Source organism: Emys orbicularis, chromosome 2, assembly GCF_028017835.1.
Source record: "Emys orbicularis isolate rEmyOrb1 chromosome 2, rEmyOrb1.hap1, whole genome shotgun sequence".
In the NCBI taxonomy this organism is placed as follows: domain Eukaryota; kingdom Metazoa; phylum Chordata; order Testudines; family Emydidae; genus Emys; species Emys orbicularis.
The window spans coordinates 130,037,258-130,056,195 of record NC_088684.1 but is presented as its reverse complement, the minus strand read 5'-3'; the positions used below and the strand labels follow the sequence as shown (position 1 = coordinate 130,056,195).

General features: G+C 44.8%; 1 protein-coding gene across 1 annotated transcript in view; it reads right to left on the bottom strand.

Moving 5' to 3' along the window:
* ZMAT4 (zinc finger matrin-type 4) overlaps positions 1-18,938 on the bottom strand; it is a 76,210-nt gene that overhangs the window by 44,482 nt on the left and 12,790 nt on the right. The window contains exon 2 of the mRNA XM_065400057.1: positions 3,527-3,616. Coding sequence (XP_065256129.1) covers positions 3,527-3,616 — 90 coding nt within the window. The remainder of the gene's footprint in view (positions 1-3,526; positions 3,617-18,938) is intronic.

The following is an 18,938-nucleotide window of genomic DNA, read 5'->3' as shown; positions in this document are numbered from 1 at the left end:
GATCATGCCCTTAGCCATGTCCACCGAAGGCACAATTGCAGGCTGCAGACATGCAGACCTTGCAGTAGTCTGACTTAGGTTTCAGGGACTTTGTAGCAGCCCCACAGCTCAGAACTGCAGTAGACTAACCTCAAAAATGACAACCCCGATGAGGGGTGCCGCATGCATGACGACTTTGTGCCATGTGATGAACTAACAGGAGGATTCCACTCAGACAGGAATGGAGGGGGATGCACACAGGGACCTTGCTTTAGAAATGCTGTAGAAGTAGAGTGTGGTAACACAGGATGGCAACATCTCTGCATTTCTTTGCTCTATTGCGGCTAAAGAAGAAATTGTAGTCACCCAACACCAATTCCTTTACGCCAAGCAGTTTATAGCTAGTTGGAAATTTCAGTTAAAAGCACTGCTCAGGTACAAGATATGCACATTATTAGAAGTAATTAGGCTTTAAAACAGAGCATTTTTCTTTAATTTCTGTGTAATTATTCCACATGTGAATTAAAGCATATATTAAAGCTTTCACCAGGAACTAAAAAAAATATTTATAGTACAAAAATGATGTACTGATAACTTATCTGCTGATTCAGAATATGAGCTTCAAAACAAAGAAGCCTATATCCTTTATGCTTCTTTCACAGATACCAACAGTATCAGCTCCTTTGTTTAACTGTCTGTAGCATTCCTTACAAGGCATATGGTACTCTTTGCAATATATGTTTTGATATCATTTCTTATGCTCCCTCAGGCAATTCTTGCCTTAATAGCATCTCTCCTCCCCTTCAATAAGTGTGGTCGCCGACTAGGGCTGCCATACTTCTTAACAGTACCTAATAGTACAAACGGGACCAGGAAGAAAGTACGAATGGATTTCTCCCCATCCCAACCTCTGCCCCAAAGCGTACAAAAAGATTCCATAGTCTCGGTCAGTCTTAAACAGGGCCCATTCCCTATTTACAGGTGATGGGAAAATCCTGATGAAAACTAAATTTGTCAAGTCAAGTCATGATTGACTTCAAATTTCAGAGCCTGTGACCTTCTCAAATTGTGACCTGGTCCCAGCCTGTGACCTTCTCAAATTACTTTCGGCTGAAATGTTAAGCACACATTTAAAAGAAAAGGTCAACAACCAGTCAGTATGCCAAAGACACCAGGTTTGTTTTACAAAAAAAATAAAATAACAAAAGGCTGCCTAATAATTGGGTTGTGTAAATTCAGTGCTTTTTAGGACGAAGGCTTAATGGCCGCTTAAGGAATGGAGCATATTTTCATAAGCATCAGATAATGGCAAATATTATCCTCCATGTTATTTAAAGGTCAGCTGGAAAATGATGTTGATCATGTACAGTTGGAAAGGCCCGTGTCATCAGAAATGTACAGCTGAAACAGGCATTGCTTCCTTGAAACCTTTGGAAGATCAAGCATTTACGTTCATAGTTAAAAGTTTACAAGAGGTAGGATACACTCTAGAGTCACATAAATATACCATTTTCTCTGCAAGGAGGCCAAGGTACCCTTTTTGATAACATATGTTTTTACAGAGAAACATAACTGGGCTCCAGTAACATCATACTCAAGTAACTACATTTTTAATATTCATTAAAGTCACTATGCCGTGGCTTCAATAACACTACCATCAAGCTGAAATGAGCAGTAATGATGTTATCATGCTGCCTTCAAGAGACGGTCTAAATATCTCAACTCTGTTGGCTACACATGAATACAAAGGACTGGATAATATCTGAGCAGGGACAAGCAAAGCATATTCCTCCTTGGAAGGCCTGGGAGAGGACAATCATAACCTACTGAAACAGATTCTGTTGTGCTGGAACAACACTCTGAGCTTGGAAAAGCCAAAGGATACATAAGGGAAGCAAAATTGTCACATGGCGATCACCTAATCGACAGATGGGGGATATGATGTATTACATAGTCACAGAGCATATAGACTCACTGGGTGTGTAGGCGAAGGGCAGGCACAGAGCTGTCAGAGCAAACTCAGGCTGGTTTCTTATTAGCAGGAGAAAACAGGAAGTCAAATGGGCTCCAAAAGCAAAAAGGGTGAGCGTCTGGATGCTGAGCAATGTGCAGGGAAGGGTTGGATGGAATTAGAAAGCAGGTTGGAGGCACCAAGGGATGGAGTGAGAGACCCCAGGAAGGAGCTTTGAACAAGACCCAGATCTGAAGAGCGGATTGTTTCACAGTAAGAAATATTTTTAGTGTGATGTCCATGGCTTTTGCTGCCCAGCTCCCATGAATATTAAATCTCCCACACTGAACTGTTCGTGCCAAGTGATCTAAACTAGGAAGAGAGAGATATCAATGAGGGCAATACAAAATGGACCTAAGTGAAAGGATCTTGAGATGGGCAAAGAGAGCAGCTGTCACAGCCAAGTACGCAGAGAATTGCCAAGAAATTGAAGTTGATACATTCAAAGGCCGTAAGGAAGAGTAGAATCAGGGTTACGGGACACACTAGAATGGAAATTGCTCACTGACATGTATTTCTTCCTTCCTCATTTTCCTTTGACTAGTTACTCTCCCCCATGAATCGCTCTCTAGCTGCCTCTCTAACACAGGGCTTCCCTCTGCTGTCACTGGTTCTCTCCCTGATGTTTTCTACCATGGGGTAAGAAAGTTGTGCACAAATAGCATCTGAATGTATGGAACCTGAAATGACTTCAATCCAGACTTCCAGTGGAACAGTTACAGAACTTTAACCATCACAATTAAAGAGCAGTTTTTACTACCCCAAATTCAAAGGGAACTAGACTGAAAGTGCAATCATCCACGTAGTCATTAGCCTTTCAGTCATTTCCACTGCAGTTCACCAGCCAACAGACTAAATGTTCCCTTCGTTGGACTCTTTGATCTCACTCCTGTCCCTGTTATCTCATTAGTTGTCCCCCGGAATCATTTGGTTTCCAGGTCCTGTGGATCCTCCCCTTAGGCTGGGGGGAGGTCCTTTAGCAGTGGGCGGGTCCTGGATTCCAATAGGAACAAACTAAATGTCTTTCAGACAGTTTGGTCTGGCTCTGAATGGACTGAATGCATACTAGATTTGTGTCGTGAGGCTACCTTTTTTTTCTGTCTTTTCTACAACAAAGACAAGTAAAAACTAAAAATTCAATTACTGCTGCTGATGCGTGTCATATTTTCTGTATCATTTATGGAAAATTGTTTTCAGTAACTTAGCATTTCAGCAACAGAGAGTCCTGTGGCACCTTTAAGACTAACAGATGTATTGGAGCATAAGCTTTCGTGCATGCATCCGACGAAGTGGGCATTCACCCACAAAAGCTTATGCTTCAATACATCTGTTAGTCTTAAAGGTGCCACAGGACTCTCTGTTGCTTTTTACAGATCCAGACTAACATGGCTACCCCTCTGATACTTAGCATTTCAGCTACCCCAACTGGTACTTCTGGGTATGTGATTATCTGATGCTGTCACAAGTGGTACATGCCTTTGCACAGGGTCACAGATTCACAAAGCAGCGCAGAATAGGGCTCTGAAACATACTCACGTTTTCTGATCGGAGCTTCTTGGCCGGGCAGCCTCCGTCTATGGGATGTAGCATGTAGTAAAGTCTCACTTTGCTCGCATGTTTCCGACTCTGTGAAGGAAGAGCGAAAACTGGTGAGGCAACAATCAAAACATTCTTACTGGACAGCAGAGAGAACCAAAACTTGAATGAGATTTATCAGCCCCCTTGATAAATATCAGTCCTGGGATGCGAGAGGGGGAAACCTTTAGTGAGTAACTCTTACATTCAGAGAACATTTCACAGAGCTTTCACCATGACTGCGGAACAGAGTTTAATCCTGGAGATATTGTAAAGCCATCAGATATAGAGATAAATGGTACAACTTCATCTTGAATGCTGCATTCAGTCCTGGTTGCCCAGCTCCATGAAGATCGAGCAGAAATGGAAAAGGTTCAGGGAATGGCAACACAAATTATTAGAGGCAAAGAAAGATTTCCATCCCAGGTAAGATTTAATAACAAAGGATTAGACATTTATATGAACAACTGGAACTTCCACAATTGCTGTACTTAAGACAGGATAAAAATGTATAAGGGATATAAAACCTAATGCTCCAGGAAATAAGTAACTCAATAACTGCATAGGGTTAGGGCAAAACTTCCCCTATGTGCAAATTATCAGATAATTGTGCATTATAGAGCTTTTATGCCTTCCTCTGAAGCATCTAGTGGTGTCCACTGCCAGAAACAGCATACTGGACTAGATGGACCTTGGTCTGAGCTAGCGTAGAAATCCTGATTCTCCTTCTCTCCTTTTTTTAGTGGTAGTCTCAGATAAACCTTGCCCAATACTCTGAAAATCTGGGAGGTTGATTGTTCCTGGAACTAAGCTCCACTGGCAGGGAAAAGGCCCAAGTTAGTTTCATAGTTGTTAAAAAACTACCCTCCCACCCCCCGCCCCAAACAAACATTCTGATCCCAACTGCTAATACTCTGTTTTGTTTGATAACAGCCATCAACCTCTCAGGAGGTGGGAATAAAAGATTTGTGGACTTAAAGAAGAGAGACCCCCATCGCCCACAGGCCCAAGTTCCATGTGGGGCACTAATTGCTCCACAATAAAATACACTTCCAAGGAATGAACTCTTCCCAGGTTAGCAACTTGGGGGCTGTTTTCCCTCCCCCAAGAATATTTAGGACAGTTGCTTTGCTTGCTCAGTAACTTTCCCAAAGAGTCTAGCCAGCAATCAATCAATATGTGCATAAACACAGCAGCAACCGCCGCCGAAGAGCCTGACGTGCCGCCCCTTCCCCTTGGCCGCCCCCAAGCACCTGCTTGCTGCGCTGGTGCCTGGAGCCGGCCCTGGCTTCATGCTCTCGGGCAGGAAACAGAATGAGAAATCAGGACGAGTGTTGAAGGGTGAAGGACCTGCTTGGTCCTCAAGTCAGTCAAATGCAAGTGAACAATACAGTACACGTGCCAGTGGCACCAGGAAACCAGCATGCTGACCAGCTAAGACACAGACTGGAGGTGACAGGGTGCCTAAATACTATGATAATGGGCCCATTACAAAGGTCAGATGGTTAGAGAGAGAGAGAGAATAACGATTAGTCACTGTGACAGTTTCAGAGTAGCAGCCGTGTTAGTCTATATCAGCAAAAAGAACAGGAGTACTTGTGGCACCTTAGAGACTAACAAATTTATTTGAGCATAAGCTTTTGTGGGCTAAAACCCACTTCATCAGATGCATGTAGTGGAAAATACAGTAGGAAGATCTATATACACAAAGAACATGAAAAAATGGGTGTTGTCATACCAACTATAACGAGAGTAATCCATTAAGGTGGGCTATTATCAGCAGGAGAAAAAAACTTTTGTAGTGATAATCAGGATGGCCCATTTCCAACAGTTGTCAAGAAGATGTGAGTAACAATTGGGGGGAAAATTAGCATGGGGAAATAGTTTTTACTTTGTGTAATGACCCACTCACTCCCATTCTTTATTCAAGCCTAATTTAATGGTGTCCAATTTGCAAATTAATTTCAGTTCTGCAGTTTCTTGTTGGAGTCTGTTTTTGAAGTTTTTTTGCAACTTTTAGGTCTGTAATCGAGTGACCAGGGAGATTGAAGTGTTCTCCGACTGGTTTTTGAATGTTATAATTCTTGACGTCTGATTTGTGTCCATTTTATTCTTTTGCGTAGAGACTGTCTGGTTTGGCCAATGTACATGGCAGAGGGGCATTGCTGGCACATGATGGCATATACCATATTGGTAGATGTGCAGGTGAACGAGCCTGATAGTGTGGCTGATGTGATTAGCTCCTATGATGGTATCCCCTGAATAAATATGTGGACAGAGTTGGCAACGGGCTTTGTTGCAAGGATAGGTTCCTGGGTTAGTGTTTTTGTTGTGTGGTGTATGGTTGCTGGTGAGTATTTGCTTCAGGTTGGGGGGCTGTCTGTAAGCGACAGTATCTCTGCCAACTGTCTTAGGATAGCTCAGGAACAGAGAGAGCAACATCAACATTGTCTCATATATACAAAATAAATAAATAACATCCTCTGATGGCAAGTACTTAGCACTATAAATATTCCAGTTTTTAATGGCTGAAAATAAACAACACTTAGAAATAGGCTGAGAGCAGTTAAACTCCAGACCTGGTTATTTCAGTTTCAGTTACAAGAAAAGTGCCATTGAGACAAAAAGAAAACTGGAAATAACAATTACTTGAAATTGCATTGAGGGTCAATTTCATGCTATTTCTTGCATTAATAATTTTGCATTTTAAGCAAAGTCATTACTGTGATTCAAACCGCATTTGTTTCATGCTTCTAGGAGTGGCCAGTACCAACCTCCCTCTTGGTTAATTAAGCCGCTTGCCCCTTAGTGCTCCCAATTCTGCTAGAGACAAGACTCCTTCCCACATTTATTTTTATGTCTGACAGAACCCCAAGGCCTTCAAAGAGAAAGACTCTACAGCAGGGATGCAGAAGAGTCGTCTAATTTGTGACAGAGAACATACTTTGTGTAATGCTTTAATAAATCTCCTACATTATCAAGTTCTTCTGGCAAAGTCATACATCAAATATGCGTCTCCTTGAAATCCTGTGTTAACCCAGAGCAAGGAACGTCGGTCCACCCCAGCAGGATCTGCTGAGCAGGCACCTAGCATTCCCAAATTATTCATGCTGCAGCAAAGTTTTCAAAGAGCTTGTTTTTGTGCAGAAGGGACAGAAGCATTTGGAGGTGCCTAGGTGGGATAATTCTTTTTCCAAGCTCATAGGAGGGAGCTGGTAAATGCTAGTTCCACACTGTGCTCTGGACAGCTGAAAAGGGAAAATGAAATGTACTCCTCACATTAGTAAAAACCCTGTGATTTTTAATATATAAAGAAGGATTAAAGCTTCCACAGCAAGAGCCCTAAATTGCTGCAAACAAGTTTTTAGGGCATCGCTTAATCAGAATCAGAGTCCTTGTCTTCCTGTAGATCTAAGGGGAGAAATCTGCAGCTAACAGACACACAGACAAAATCCAGACATGCACAGCAGCTATTATTATGCAAACAAGTTTGCTCTGAATCTCCATTTTTGAGTGCCCTGCAGAACAACTGCACCACTGGATTATAATTTCAGATCACAGATTTGCAATTTTAAAAAATTAAATTACCATTAAAGAGTGGCGGAACAGTTTTTCCATGGCGAACGTGGAGCTAAATTTGTATGCGTAAATGTGACTGTGCATTTTAAGCAGGATCATGCAATGAATTAAAACAAACAAATAAAAAGATGGAACAAATCAGTGCAGATAAATAGTGTCACGTATCTTTCCCCACCTCCTCTTCTTATAAGGCTTCAGAAAATGGATTTTCCCTGACAGACCTCAAATTTGTCTAAAACCAGTGTGGTTAGAGCTAAATAGAGGAAAATCCAAATGCCTGTACTATCAAAGATTAAAAGTCAAGACACGTGATTAAGCAATTTAAAAATGACAGAGTTAATCCATTTGAATTTTAAAGGATTGAGCTGAGCAAGTCAGTCCCATATGTCACTGGTCCCACCGAGTTTCTTCCTTGAACTTGTAGCAATAGCATATGAACTTTTCTTTGTTTCACTCACTAGAGATCTGCACAACTGGAAACCTGGGGCCTGCTCCAGCGCTCAGTAAAGTCAGTGCAAAGGCTCTCAATGATTTCAGTGGGCTTTGGATTGGGCCCGAACTGGGCAGGAAGTATTGAGAGTGACACTGATACTTCGCATTTGGACGCAGTACATAGCACTGAATGGGCCTTGTTCTCAGCTGCACTGTGGGGCACAGGTGCTTTGCACTGCACTGGCAGTGTAAAAGAGGACTACCAGTGAGCGTCAGTGTAACGCACAGCCACTGTCAGACCTCTTTGCACTGAGAGTGGTACGAACAAAAGAAAATCAGGCCCAGTGTTGTTATGATGCTCTGAAGCTGTTAAGTAATTAATCGATGAACCCTCACATCCCCCCTGTCAGGAGGAGAATATCCCCATTTCACAGCTAGGGCAGGGATGCACCTAGCAGTTAATGGCCTGAAGTCACCGGGTACAGAGAGGACTCTGCTCCTCATGGGGTCCGACCCCAAGGGGCTTGGCCAGCGTCACACTGCACAGATGTGATGCAGCCAGGTAGTTCCTGTGGTTAAAACCTGGGACTGCACACTCAGAATTCTGTGTTCTGTCACAGCTGTACCACACACTCCCTGGGTGACCCTGGGAACGCCTCAGCTCCCCTGTTCTAAACAGGGATATTGATTCTCACCAGCCTCACTTGGGAGTGGCGAGGTTTGATCCCGTGTTAGGAACACAGACCCTGCCAGCCTGGATCAGACCCCAAATCCAGCTACACCTCTACCCCGATATAACGCTGTCCTTGGGAGCCAAAAAATCTTACCGCGTTATATCGAACTTGCTTTGATCCACCAGAGTGCGCCGCCCCGGTCCCCCAGAGCACTGCTTTACAGCGTTATATCCGAATTCATGTTATATCGGGTCGCGTGATATCCGGGTAGAGGTGTAATTCAGCACCCTCTCTCTGACGATGCTCAGCACCAGAGGCTTGAGAGGAAGGTTTAAGAACCCGGCAGTAGTAGATGTGGGAAAATCTGCCCCCATGGAGGTTTCAGCCTAACCCCTAATACAGACTGTTATATCCATTGTAAAATTTATTTAGAACACTTTGTCATCATCACATGGAAAGAGCTGTGAGTGCAAAGCATTCTTACTAGGACAATGTGGCTTTTCTATTTTGGTCTGTTTAGTTCTACGCTTTGTGCAGTCTAGCTGTATGTAGCTATACTCTGCTGTCTGGCTGAGTTTATATGCAGTTCAGAAAGATTATTTTTAAAGATTAAAAGACAAGATTTTAGTAAATCATTTTAAGTGTTCTTTTCTGGATGAGACAAAGTGCTGTGCAATAAGTGATCTCAAAACATCATCATTAAAAGGCAACCAAAGCTCCATCTCTATGTAAAACACCTTTATTATATCTTTAGATTTATACGTGCTGAAAAGGGGAGATTATATGCTCTAGGCATAACTTCAAAATCTAGATCAATAAAGATCCCTCACATAAATGAACTGCAGCTAATATTATCCAGCAGAGCTTTGCTGCTAGCCTAGAACTCAGGACTTATCCCAAACCTTTGCAAGTATTTAGTAAGCCTCTCATTTACTGTAAGGGGTAGGAGATAATGGGGCAGATTTGTCAACCCACTTTATCTGTGGTACTTCCTGCATTTACATGTGTATTTATCACCTTAACCTGTCAAGAGCAAAGTGATTATTTACAACATCCTGCTTGCAAACAGTCCTGCTGGTCCCTCCAAGCTGCAGACTTGAAATCTGCAGCTTGGAGGTGTTGGAAAGGGTAAGTGTTAAGAGAGGTGGTGACATGACACTGGCTGGCAGCTTCTCTACTGCACTGTGCTCTGCAAAGAACTTAAAATGCCTCTGAGCAGAACAAATTTCTTCAGGAGAAAAGTGTTTTGAATCGAACTTGGGGGCCCAGTTGAACAGTTTCTAGCCCTTCACCACGTTTCAGAGAACAAAGGGGCATGAAGACATTCAGCTACTACAGCAGTGAGTACTGTCGATGCTAATAAATACATACAAAGTGCCCCATTTCCTCCTCGTTACATGCTTTGAGTCAGTTCTGTGTACAAAGATGCTGTGGGAGATCACTCCAAACTAAATGAGAACCATGGTAGGTTGATATAACTCTGCCTCTTCTGACAGTTTGCAACCAAGTTCTTGTAGATGTCAGGGGAAAAGAGCCTAAACCAGAACCATTTACCTGAATTTGGAGGTATTTGGATAAAATGGGACCTAGGCCTGGACCCCTGATTCATTTATTCACTCTAAAAAATAAAAACAGGCACATCTATCAGACTATCAGCTCTGGAACAAGAATCCTCATCCAGAAGAAATCTACTGATTCATCTCCTGTAGCCCCAAAAGTTGTCCTCGGAATGCGCTGTGTTTCTCTGTGTCTGAGTACTTCTTTAGTGGTTTAATCAAGTGCTATGCACTAGACATTTTTATTTCTAGTCTCTGTACTAAAGGAACCATCTTCAAATGGGAAAAACTCCGCTTAATGCAATGCAGTTTAAAGACAACTTTCTCCAATGAAATGAGCTAGGAAAGGGGCTGTTTTCCTTCTGCAACTGCAGAGATCTGCTAGGTCAGAGTTCGGGTACTATGGCAATAGATCAAATAAATACCTGTCCAGATAGATAATTATCTACCTAGTTTGAATTTCTTTAATACAGCAAAGATGATACAGAAGCAAAACAGCAGCGATTATTTAATGTAGGACAAACAGGAGCCAAACTCATCCTCTTGAGGCTGGCGTTATAAATCACAGTTCTGCAACAGGCTTTTATTTTGCAGCACCATAGGTGAGATTACACAATTACATTCTCTGCTGGATAATAGCAGCAAGCAGGTCCCAGAAAATTAAAGACAATGGTCGTTTCAGGCACAGTAGCTCTGCTTGTTCAGATAGGAAACATTTTGTCTCAGACGCTGTGAGGGACCTGGGACAGGAGCTATTTTGCTTTTTATTGGCGAAAGTTCTATCGATCGGTCGGTCTTAGAGTTTTATCCTGCCGCCTATCACCATAGTATCTGGGCACCTTCGGTGCAAAATCAATAGCAACAGCCACGTCCCTACTAGATTTCATGGAGTCTCTGGCATGTCACACCTCTGTTTGGGGTAATGGTTTGTTTTGTTTATACTGGGTGGAGGGGTGATGGGAGTGATGTTCTGTACATTTTTAAAAAAAATACTCAAACCCTTAGTTCCATGGTCTAATTGGCTGCAGCACACAACAAGCTTTCTTCCAGCCAATCAGCATGCCACAAGCCAGGAACAGGAATGTGATCCATTGCTACTTTACTCCGCCAATTTAAACTGACGTGACAGTGTGAAATATCTCCCAATCCTGCAAGGGATTTCTTGAACACCCGAATGGGGCACAGCCACATCAGTGCCAAATACCCAGGTAAAATAATGTCCTTACTCCTACTCGAGACTCCCCTGTTCCTACATCCAAGGATCACATCACCCCTTTTTGCAACAGCATCAAAGATATTAAGTTAGTTTGACCAGATCTATTTTCCATAAACCCATGTTGACTGGCATAAATTATATTACCCTCCTTCAATTCTTTACTAAATCGAGTCCCATATCAGCCATTCCATTACGTTACCTGGGATCTGTGTCACACTGGTATGCTTATAATTCTTGGGTTGTCCAGTTTAGCCGTATTAAATATTGGCACAACATTAGTTTCTCCAAGACCTCTGGAACTTCCCCGGTGTTTCAAGACTTTTATTGAACATCAACATTAATAATCCACATGGCACCTGAGTCAGCTCCTTTAAAATTGTTGGATGCAAGTTATCCAGACCTGATTATTTAAAAATGTCAGACTTGAGAAGATGCTGTGTAATATCATACTGCGTTACTGTTGGAATGGAAAGTATTTCATCAGCAGCATATGACGAATACATCATCTGGCTTTTTCCCAAATGCAGAACAGAAATATGTGTTGAACACTCCTGCCTTTTCAGCATTGTTATTGACAATTCTACCATTCCCATCCAGGAACGGTTTGTTTTGGTTCCTTTTATTCCTAATACACTTAAAGAATTAATAGATTTAGACATTCATGGATTCCAAAGACAGAAGGGACCATTGTGACCATCTAGTCCAGGGGTCGGCAACCTTTCAGAAGTGGTGTGCCGAGTCTTCATTTATTCACTCTAATTTATGGTTTCATGTGCCAGTCATACATTTTAACGTTTTTAGAAGGTCTCTATGTCTTTAATATATAACTAAACTATTGTTGTATGTAAAGTAAATAAGGTTTTTAAAATGTTTAAGAAGCTTCATTTAAAATTAAATTAAAATGCAGAGCCCCCCGGCCGGGTGGCCAGGACCCGGGCAGTGTGAGTGCCACTGAAAATCAGCTCGCGTGCCGCCTTCGGCACGCATGCCATAGGTTGCCTACCCCGATCTAGTCTGTACAAAACAGGACATAGAACTTCCCCAAAATAATTCCTAGAGCATATATCTTTTAGAAAAACATTCAATTTTAATTTAAACTGTATCAGTGATGGAGAATCCACCACGATCCTTGGTAAATGGAAATTGCTTCTTATTGTCCTTAACAATACGAGCTATAGATTTCTCCTGGTGTCCTTTTGGCATCAGTTCCCAGCTTCTAATTTATATTCACTGCTATCAACTTCTTTCCCCCCCATATTTTACTTGTATATCTATAAATGTTATAGCTGCTTTTATTTCCTTGCTAAGCCAGGTTGCTATTTTAACCACCATAGCCTTCTTTCTCAATTGTGGCTTTTTGAGCAGCTAGGGAAATGTTCTTCACTTTTTCAGTTTCAATTCCTTCTCCCAGCTCATTTTGCTTATAATTGTTTTCAGCATTGTGAAATGGTGCTTTGAAAGCACCAAGTATATATTTATTGGTTTGGACTTTACATTTGTTATGTGCAAACAGAATGGTTAAGTCATGAACACTTGCACGTACACAATCACTAATTTTTAGTTCTACAATCAATCCCTCCTTATCTGTCAAGACAGGGTCCAATACAGACTTCCCTGTGGTGGATGCAACACTTTTGGAGTTAGGAAATGATCATCTATACTTTTTAGAAATGTCAAGGACGTTTTAATTCTGGCAGCATGAGACCTTCAGCATGTCACTCAGAATGAAGTCCCCCAGGACATAGCAGCTTCCCCCCCCACACACACACACACACCATATATAAGGATCACACTGCAGAGGGACTTGCATCTTGTTTAAAGCACTGACATACTTCCTACCCTTGCAGAGTTCATGCTGTGGCTCCAGCTAAGAACTGTCATCTGGTGGACTCCACATGCAATCCAGGAATAAGGGAGTTCTGCTCCCAACTGTGTCAACTTGGTCAAGTCACCTAACCACTTTGTGCTTCAGTTTCCCTATCGGTACAATGTGGATAATAATTTGTACCGGTGGGTGAGGATTCACGGATTGATGTCTTTATAGTACTCTGACTACTGTACATCAATTCTAGTATCAGCGTTCTTGTTTTCAGACCCCACTATGCCCTTTTGACATCCCTCTGCCTGGCGAGTAGCTATGTATGCAAGAAGAGAGACTTCTCTCAGGATACACACACAACTTCTCCTCATGCCAATGAGAGTTACGCACAAGTTCAGGCAAGACCAGATCTCCTAACCTTTGCAGGAGCTGTCTGGTTACGTGGTTCTGGCTGGGAAAGTTTTGCAAACCCTACCAGCTTTTCTTTTCCTTTCTTCACTTCACTAGTGTAAATCAGGATTAGGGCCAATGAAGGCAATGGAATTACACCAGTGTGTCCAGTGGTGGGAGAGGGGAATGAGGCTCTCGGGAATCCATGCTGTTCTTGTTTCTCTATAGGATTTCTTCCATATTTAGAATATCCACACTATGGCCTGGTCTACACTATGAGTTTAGGTCGAATTTAGCAGCGTTAAATCAAATTAAGCCTGGACACGTCCACACGACGAAGCCCTTTTTTTTCGACTTAAAGGGCCCTTTAAACCGGTTTCTTTACTCCACCTCCGACGAGGGGATTAGCGCTAAAATCGGCCTTTGCGGGTCGGATTTGGGGTAGTGTGGACGGAATTCAACGTTATTGGCCTCCGGGAGCTATCCCACAGTGCTTCATTGTGACCGCTCTGGACAGCACTCTCAACTCAGATGCACTGACCAGGTAGACAGGAAAAGCCCCGCGAACTTTTGAATTTCATTTCCTGTTTGCCCAGCGTGGAGAGCACAGGTGACCACGCAGAGCTCATCAGCACAGGTAACCATGATGGAGTCCCAGGATCGCAAAAGAGCTCCAGCATGGACAGAACGGGAGGTACGGGATCTGCTCGCCATATGGGGAGACGAATCAGTGCTAGCTGAACTCCGTAGCAGTAAATGAAATGGCAAAATATTAGAAAAAGTCTCAAAGGCCATGAAGGACAGAGGCCATAACAGGGACGCACAGCAGTGCTGTGTGAAAATTAAGGAGCTAAGGCAAGCCTACCACAAAGCCAGAGAGGCAAACGGAAGGTCCGGGGCAGAGCCGCAAACATGCCGCTTCTACGCGGAGCTGCATGCCATGCTAGGGGTGCAGCCACCACTACCCCAACCGTGTGCTTTGACTCCATCAATGGAGAATCACGCAACAGGGAAGCGGGTTCAGGGTACGAGGAAGATGATGATGAAGACAATGAAGATAGCTCACAGCAAGGAAGCGGAGAAACCGGTTTCCCCAACAGCCAGGATATGTTTACCACCCTGGACCTGGAACCAGTAACCCCTGAACTCACCCAAGGCATGCTCCCAGACCCTGAGGGCGCACAAGGGACCTCTGGTGAGTGTACCTTTGTAAATATTACACATGGTTTAAAAGCAAGCGTGTTTAATGATTAATGATTAATTTGCCCTGGCAATCGCGGCCAGTACAGCTACTGGAAAAGTCTGTTAACGTGTATGGGGATGGAGCGGAAATCCTCCAGGGACATCTCCAGAAAGCTCTTCTTCATGTACTCCCAAAGCCTTGGCAAAAGGTTTCTGGGGAGGGCTGCCTTATCCCATCCGCCATGGTAGGACACTTTACCACGCCAGGCCAGTAGCACGTAGTCTGGAATCATTGCATAACAAAGCATGGCAGCGAATGGTCCCGGTGTTTGCTGGCATGCAGACAACATCCATTCCTTATCTCTCTTTGTTATCCTCAGGAGAGTGATATCATTCACGGTCACCTGGTTGAAATGGGGTGATTTTATTAAGGGGACATTCAGAGGTGCCCGTTCCTGCTCAGCTGAACAGAAATGTTCCCCGCTGTTAGCCACGTGGTGGGGGGGAGGGGTGAAGTGATCATCCCAGAGAATTGGGTGTGTGGGGTAGTTGGGTTTGTGCTGCATGTTAACCCGGAAACCACAGCCCCTCCTTTTACATTGCAAACCCATTTTAAATGGCCAACCCAACGGGTGCTTGGTATGGGAAATGAGGGCGCTACTGTTTGAAACCTTTCCCACATGTTAAGAAGGTTAAAAAAGCCAAAAGACTGTGGCTTACCATGGCTGCCTGCAAGCCGAAATCTGTTGCCTGGCACTGCGTGAGTGATCTCTCACACCAAACCGGCAGGCCCTCAATATAAGAGGAAAAATGCGACCTTGTAACGAAAGCACATGTGCTGTGTAATGTGAACAGCAAAATGTAACGTGAAAGAGTGTACCCATTGTTCTCTAAAATGTGTCTTTTTTAACCACCTCTCCCTTCTCCTCCACCAGCTGCAAATGTTTCTCCTTCACAGAGGCTAGTGAAGATTAGAAGGAGAAAATGGTGGACTCGGGGATGATATGTTCTCGGAGCTCCAGATGTCCTCCCACGCTGACAGAGCACAGCAGAATGCGTGGAGGCAGTCACTGTCAGAGTGCAAAAAAGCACAATATGAATGAGAGGAGAGGTGGCGGGCTGAATCACGGGCTGAAGAGAGCAAGTGGCGGGCTGAAGAGGATAGGTGGCGTCAGCTTGCTGACAGAAGGCAAGAGTCGATGCTCCGGCTGCTGGAGCATCAAACTGATATGCTCCAGCGTATGGTTGAGCTGCAGGAAAGGCAGCAGGAGCAGAGACCGCCACTACAGCCCCTGTGTAACCAACAGCCCTCCTCCCCAAGTTCCGCAGCCTCCTCACCCAGCTGTCCAAGAACGCGGTGGGGGGGCCTCCGGCCACCCAGTCACTCCACCCCAGATGATTGCCCGAGCATCAGAAGGCTGGCCTTCAATAAGTGTTAAAGTTTTAAAGTTTTAAACTGCAGTGTGTCCTTTTCCTTCCCTCCTCCCCCACCCATCCCGGGCTACCTTGGCAGTTATCCCCCTAGTTGTGTGATGAATTAATAAAGAATGCATGAATGTGAAGTAACAATGACTTTATTGCCTCTGCAAGCAGTGCTCGAAGGGGGGAGAGGAGGGTGGTTAGTTTACAGGGAAGTAGAGTGAACCGGGGGGGGGGCGGAGGGTTCATCAAGGAGAAACAAACAGAAGTTTCACACCGTAGCCTGGCCAGTCACAAAACTCGTTTTCAAAGCTTCTCTGATGCGCACCGCGCCCTGCTGTACTCTTCTAACCGCCCTGGTGTCTGGCTGCGCGTAATCAGCGGCCAGGCGATTTGCCTCAACCTCCCACCCCGCCATAAATGTCTCCCCCTTACTCTCACAGATATTGTGGAGCGCACAGCAAGCAGCAATAACAATGGGGATATTGGCTTCGCTAAGGTCTATCCTAGTCAGTAAACTGCGCCAGCGCGCTTTTAAACGTCCAAATGCACATTCCACCACCATTCAGCACTTGCTCAGCCTATAGTTGAACAGGTCCTGACTACTGTCCAGGCTGCCTGTGTACGGCTTCATGAGCCATGGCATTAAGGGGTAGGCTGGGTCCCCAAGGATAATGATAGGCATTTCAACATCCCCAACGGTTATTTTCTGGTCCGGGAAGAAAGTCCCTTCCTCCAACTTTTGAAACAGACCAGAGTTCCCGAAGACGTGAGCATCATGTACCTTTCCCGGCCATCCCACGTTGATGTTAGTGAAACGTCCCTTGTGATCCACCAGGGCTTGCAGCAGCATTGAAAAGTACCCCTTGCGGTTTATGTACTCGGTGGCTTGGTGCTCCGGTGACAAGATAGGGATATGGGTTCCGTCTATCGCCCCACCACAGTTTGGGAATCCCACTGCAGCAAAGCCATCCACTATGACCTGCACGTTTCCCCAGAGTCACTACCCTTGATATCAGCCAGTCTTTGATTGCGTTGGCTACTTGGATCACAGCAGCCCCCACAGTAGATTTGCCCACTCCAAATTGATTCCCGACTGACCGGTAGCTGTCTGGCGTTGCAAGCTTCCACAGGGCTATCGCCACTCGCTTCTCAACTGTGAGGGCTGCTCTCATCCTGGTATTCTGGCGCTTCAGGGCAGGGGAAAGCAAGTCACAAAGTTCCATGAAAGTGCCCTTACGCATGCGAAAGTTTCGCAGCCACTGGGAATCGTCCCACACCTGCAACACGATGCGGTCCCACCAGTCTGTGCTTGTTTCCCGGGCCCAGAATCGGCGTTCCACGGCATGAACCTGCCCCAGTAACACCATGATTTGCACATTGCTGGGGCCTGTACTTTGTGAGAGGTCTATGTCCATGTCAATTTCCTCATCACTCTCGTCGCCACGCTGCAATCGCCTCCTCGCCTGGTTTTGCTTTGGCAGGTTCTGGCTCTGCATATACTCCAGGACAATGCGCGTGGTGTTCATAGTGCTCATAATTGCCGCGGTGATCTGAGCGGGCTCCATGATCCCAGTGCTATGGCGTCTGGGCTGAAAAAAGGCGCGAAACTATTGTCTGACGGAGGGAGGGAGGAAGGAAGGGGCGAGTGACGACATGGCTTACAGGTACGGGGAATTAAAATTAACCAAGGTGGCTGTGCATCAGGGAGAAACACAAACTGTCACACAGAATGGCCCCCCCAAAGATTGAACTCAAAACCCTGGGTTTAGCAGGCCGTTGATTTCACGGAGGGAGAGGGAAGCAAATGAATACAGAACAAATCTGGTCCATCTATTTTTTACATCTTAAACTGGCAGCAGACGGTGCAGCATGACTGATAGCCATTGGCATCTTCTGGGTGCTTGGCAGAAGATGCTGTACTACGACTGCTAGCCATCATCGTCAAGACGGTTCAATAGGACTGCCGGCAGGACTGAGTCTCCAGGAGACAAAACATGTCTGCCCAGGTGCTTCTGACCGAACTCCCTGAGGAATACGACGACGATGGATACCAGTCGTAATACACCATCTACTGCCAAAAGGCAAGGAGCTGCTGCTGTATAGCAATGCAGCCCCACGTCTGCCAGCACCCAGATAGCCGATGACGGCTACCAGTCATACTGCACCATCTACTGCCAAAAGGCAATTAGCTGCTGCTGTGTAGCAATGCAGTATCACGTCTGCTGGCACCCAGATGACATATGGTGACGGTGAGCTGACCTGAGCTGAGCGGGCTCCATGCTTGCCGTGGTATGTTATCTGCACAGGTAACCCAGGTAAAAAGGCGCGAATCGATTGTCTGCCGTTGCTCTGACGGAGGGGGAGGGGCCTGACGACATGTACCCAGAACCCCCCCGTGACACTGTTTTTGCCTCATCAGGCATTGGGATCTCAACCCAGAATTCCAATGGGCGGCGGAGACTGCGGGAACTGTGGGATAGCTACCCACAGTCCAACGCTCCAGAAGTCGACGCTAGCCTCGGTACTGTGGACGCGGTCCGCCGACTTAATGCACTTAGAGCATTTTATTGGGGACGCACACAATCGACTGTATAAAACCGGCTTCTATAAATTCGACCTAATTTCGTAGTGTAGACATACCCTATGGTCCAAATCCTGGTCCCACTGAAGCCAATGGCAAAACGCCCATTGGAGTTAAAAGGGAGCAGCTTTGGCCCATCATGCTCTGTGTATTGATTTACAGGTTAGAAAATTTGGAACCCCAAGGTATGAACTTTCTGTTTTAGGAGTCACACATTCTAAGATGAAATCTTTAACCTTAGTGATACCTGCAGTCAAAGTATCTCCTATCTAACACCACAAACTGAACATATCCTGCAAGGAGGGAAATGTTTCACTCTACACTCCATGATGCTTGAACACAGTTGTATTACCAGAGAGACTGAGCGCTGTGACTGGTGCTATATGCTAGCAGAGCAGACCAGAGGACTTTTTGGCTATGAGACTGAGTACATTTAAAGCCCTCTTTCCCCTTCAGACCTTCTTTGGTCTTTTGCTCCAGGCAAATCTTGCACATGGGTTGATATTAAAAATGGAGAGTTTG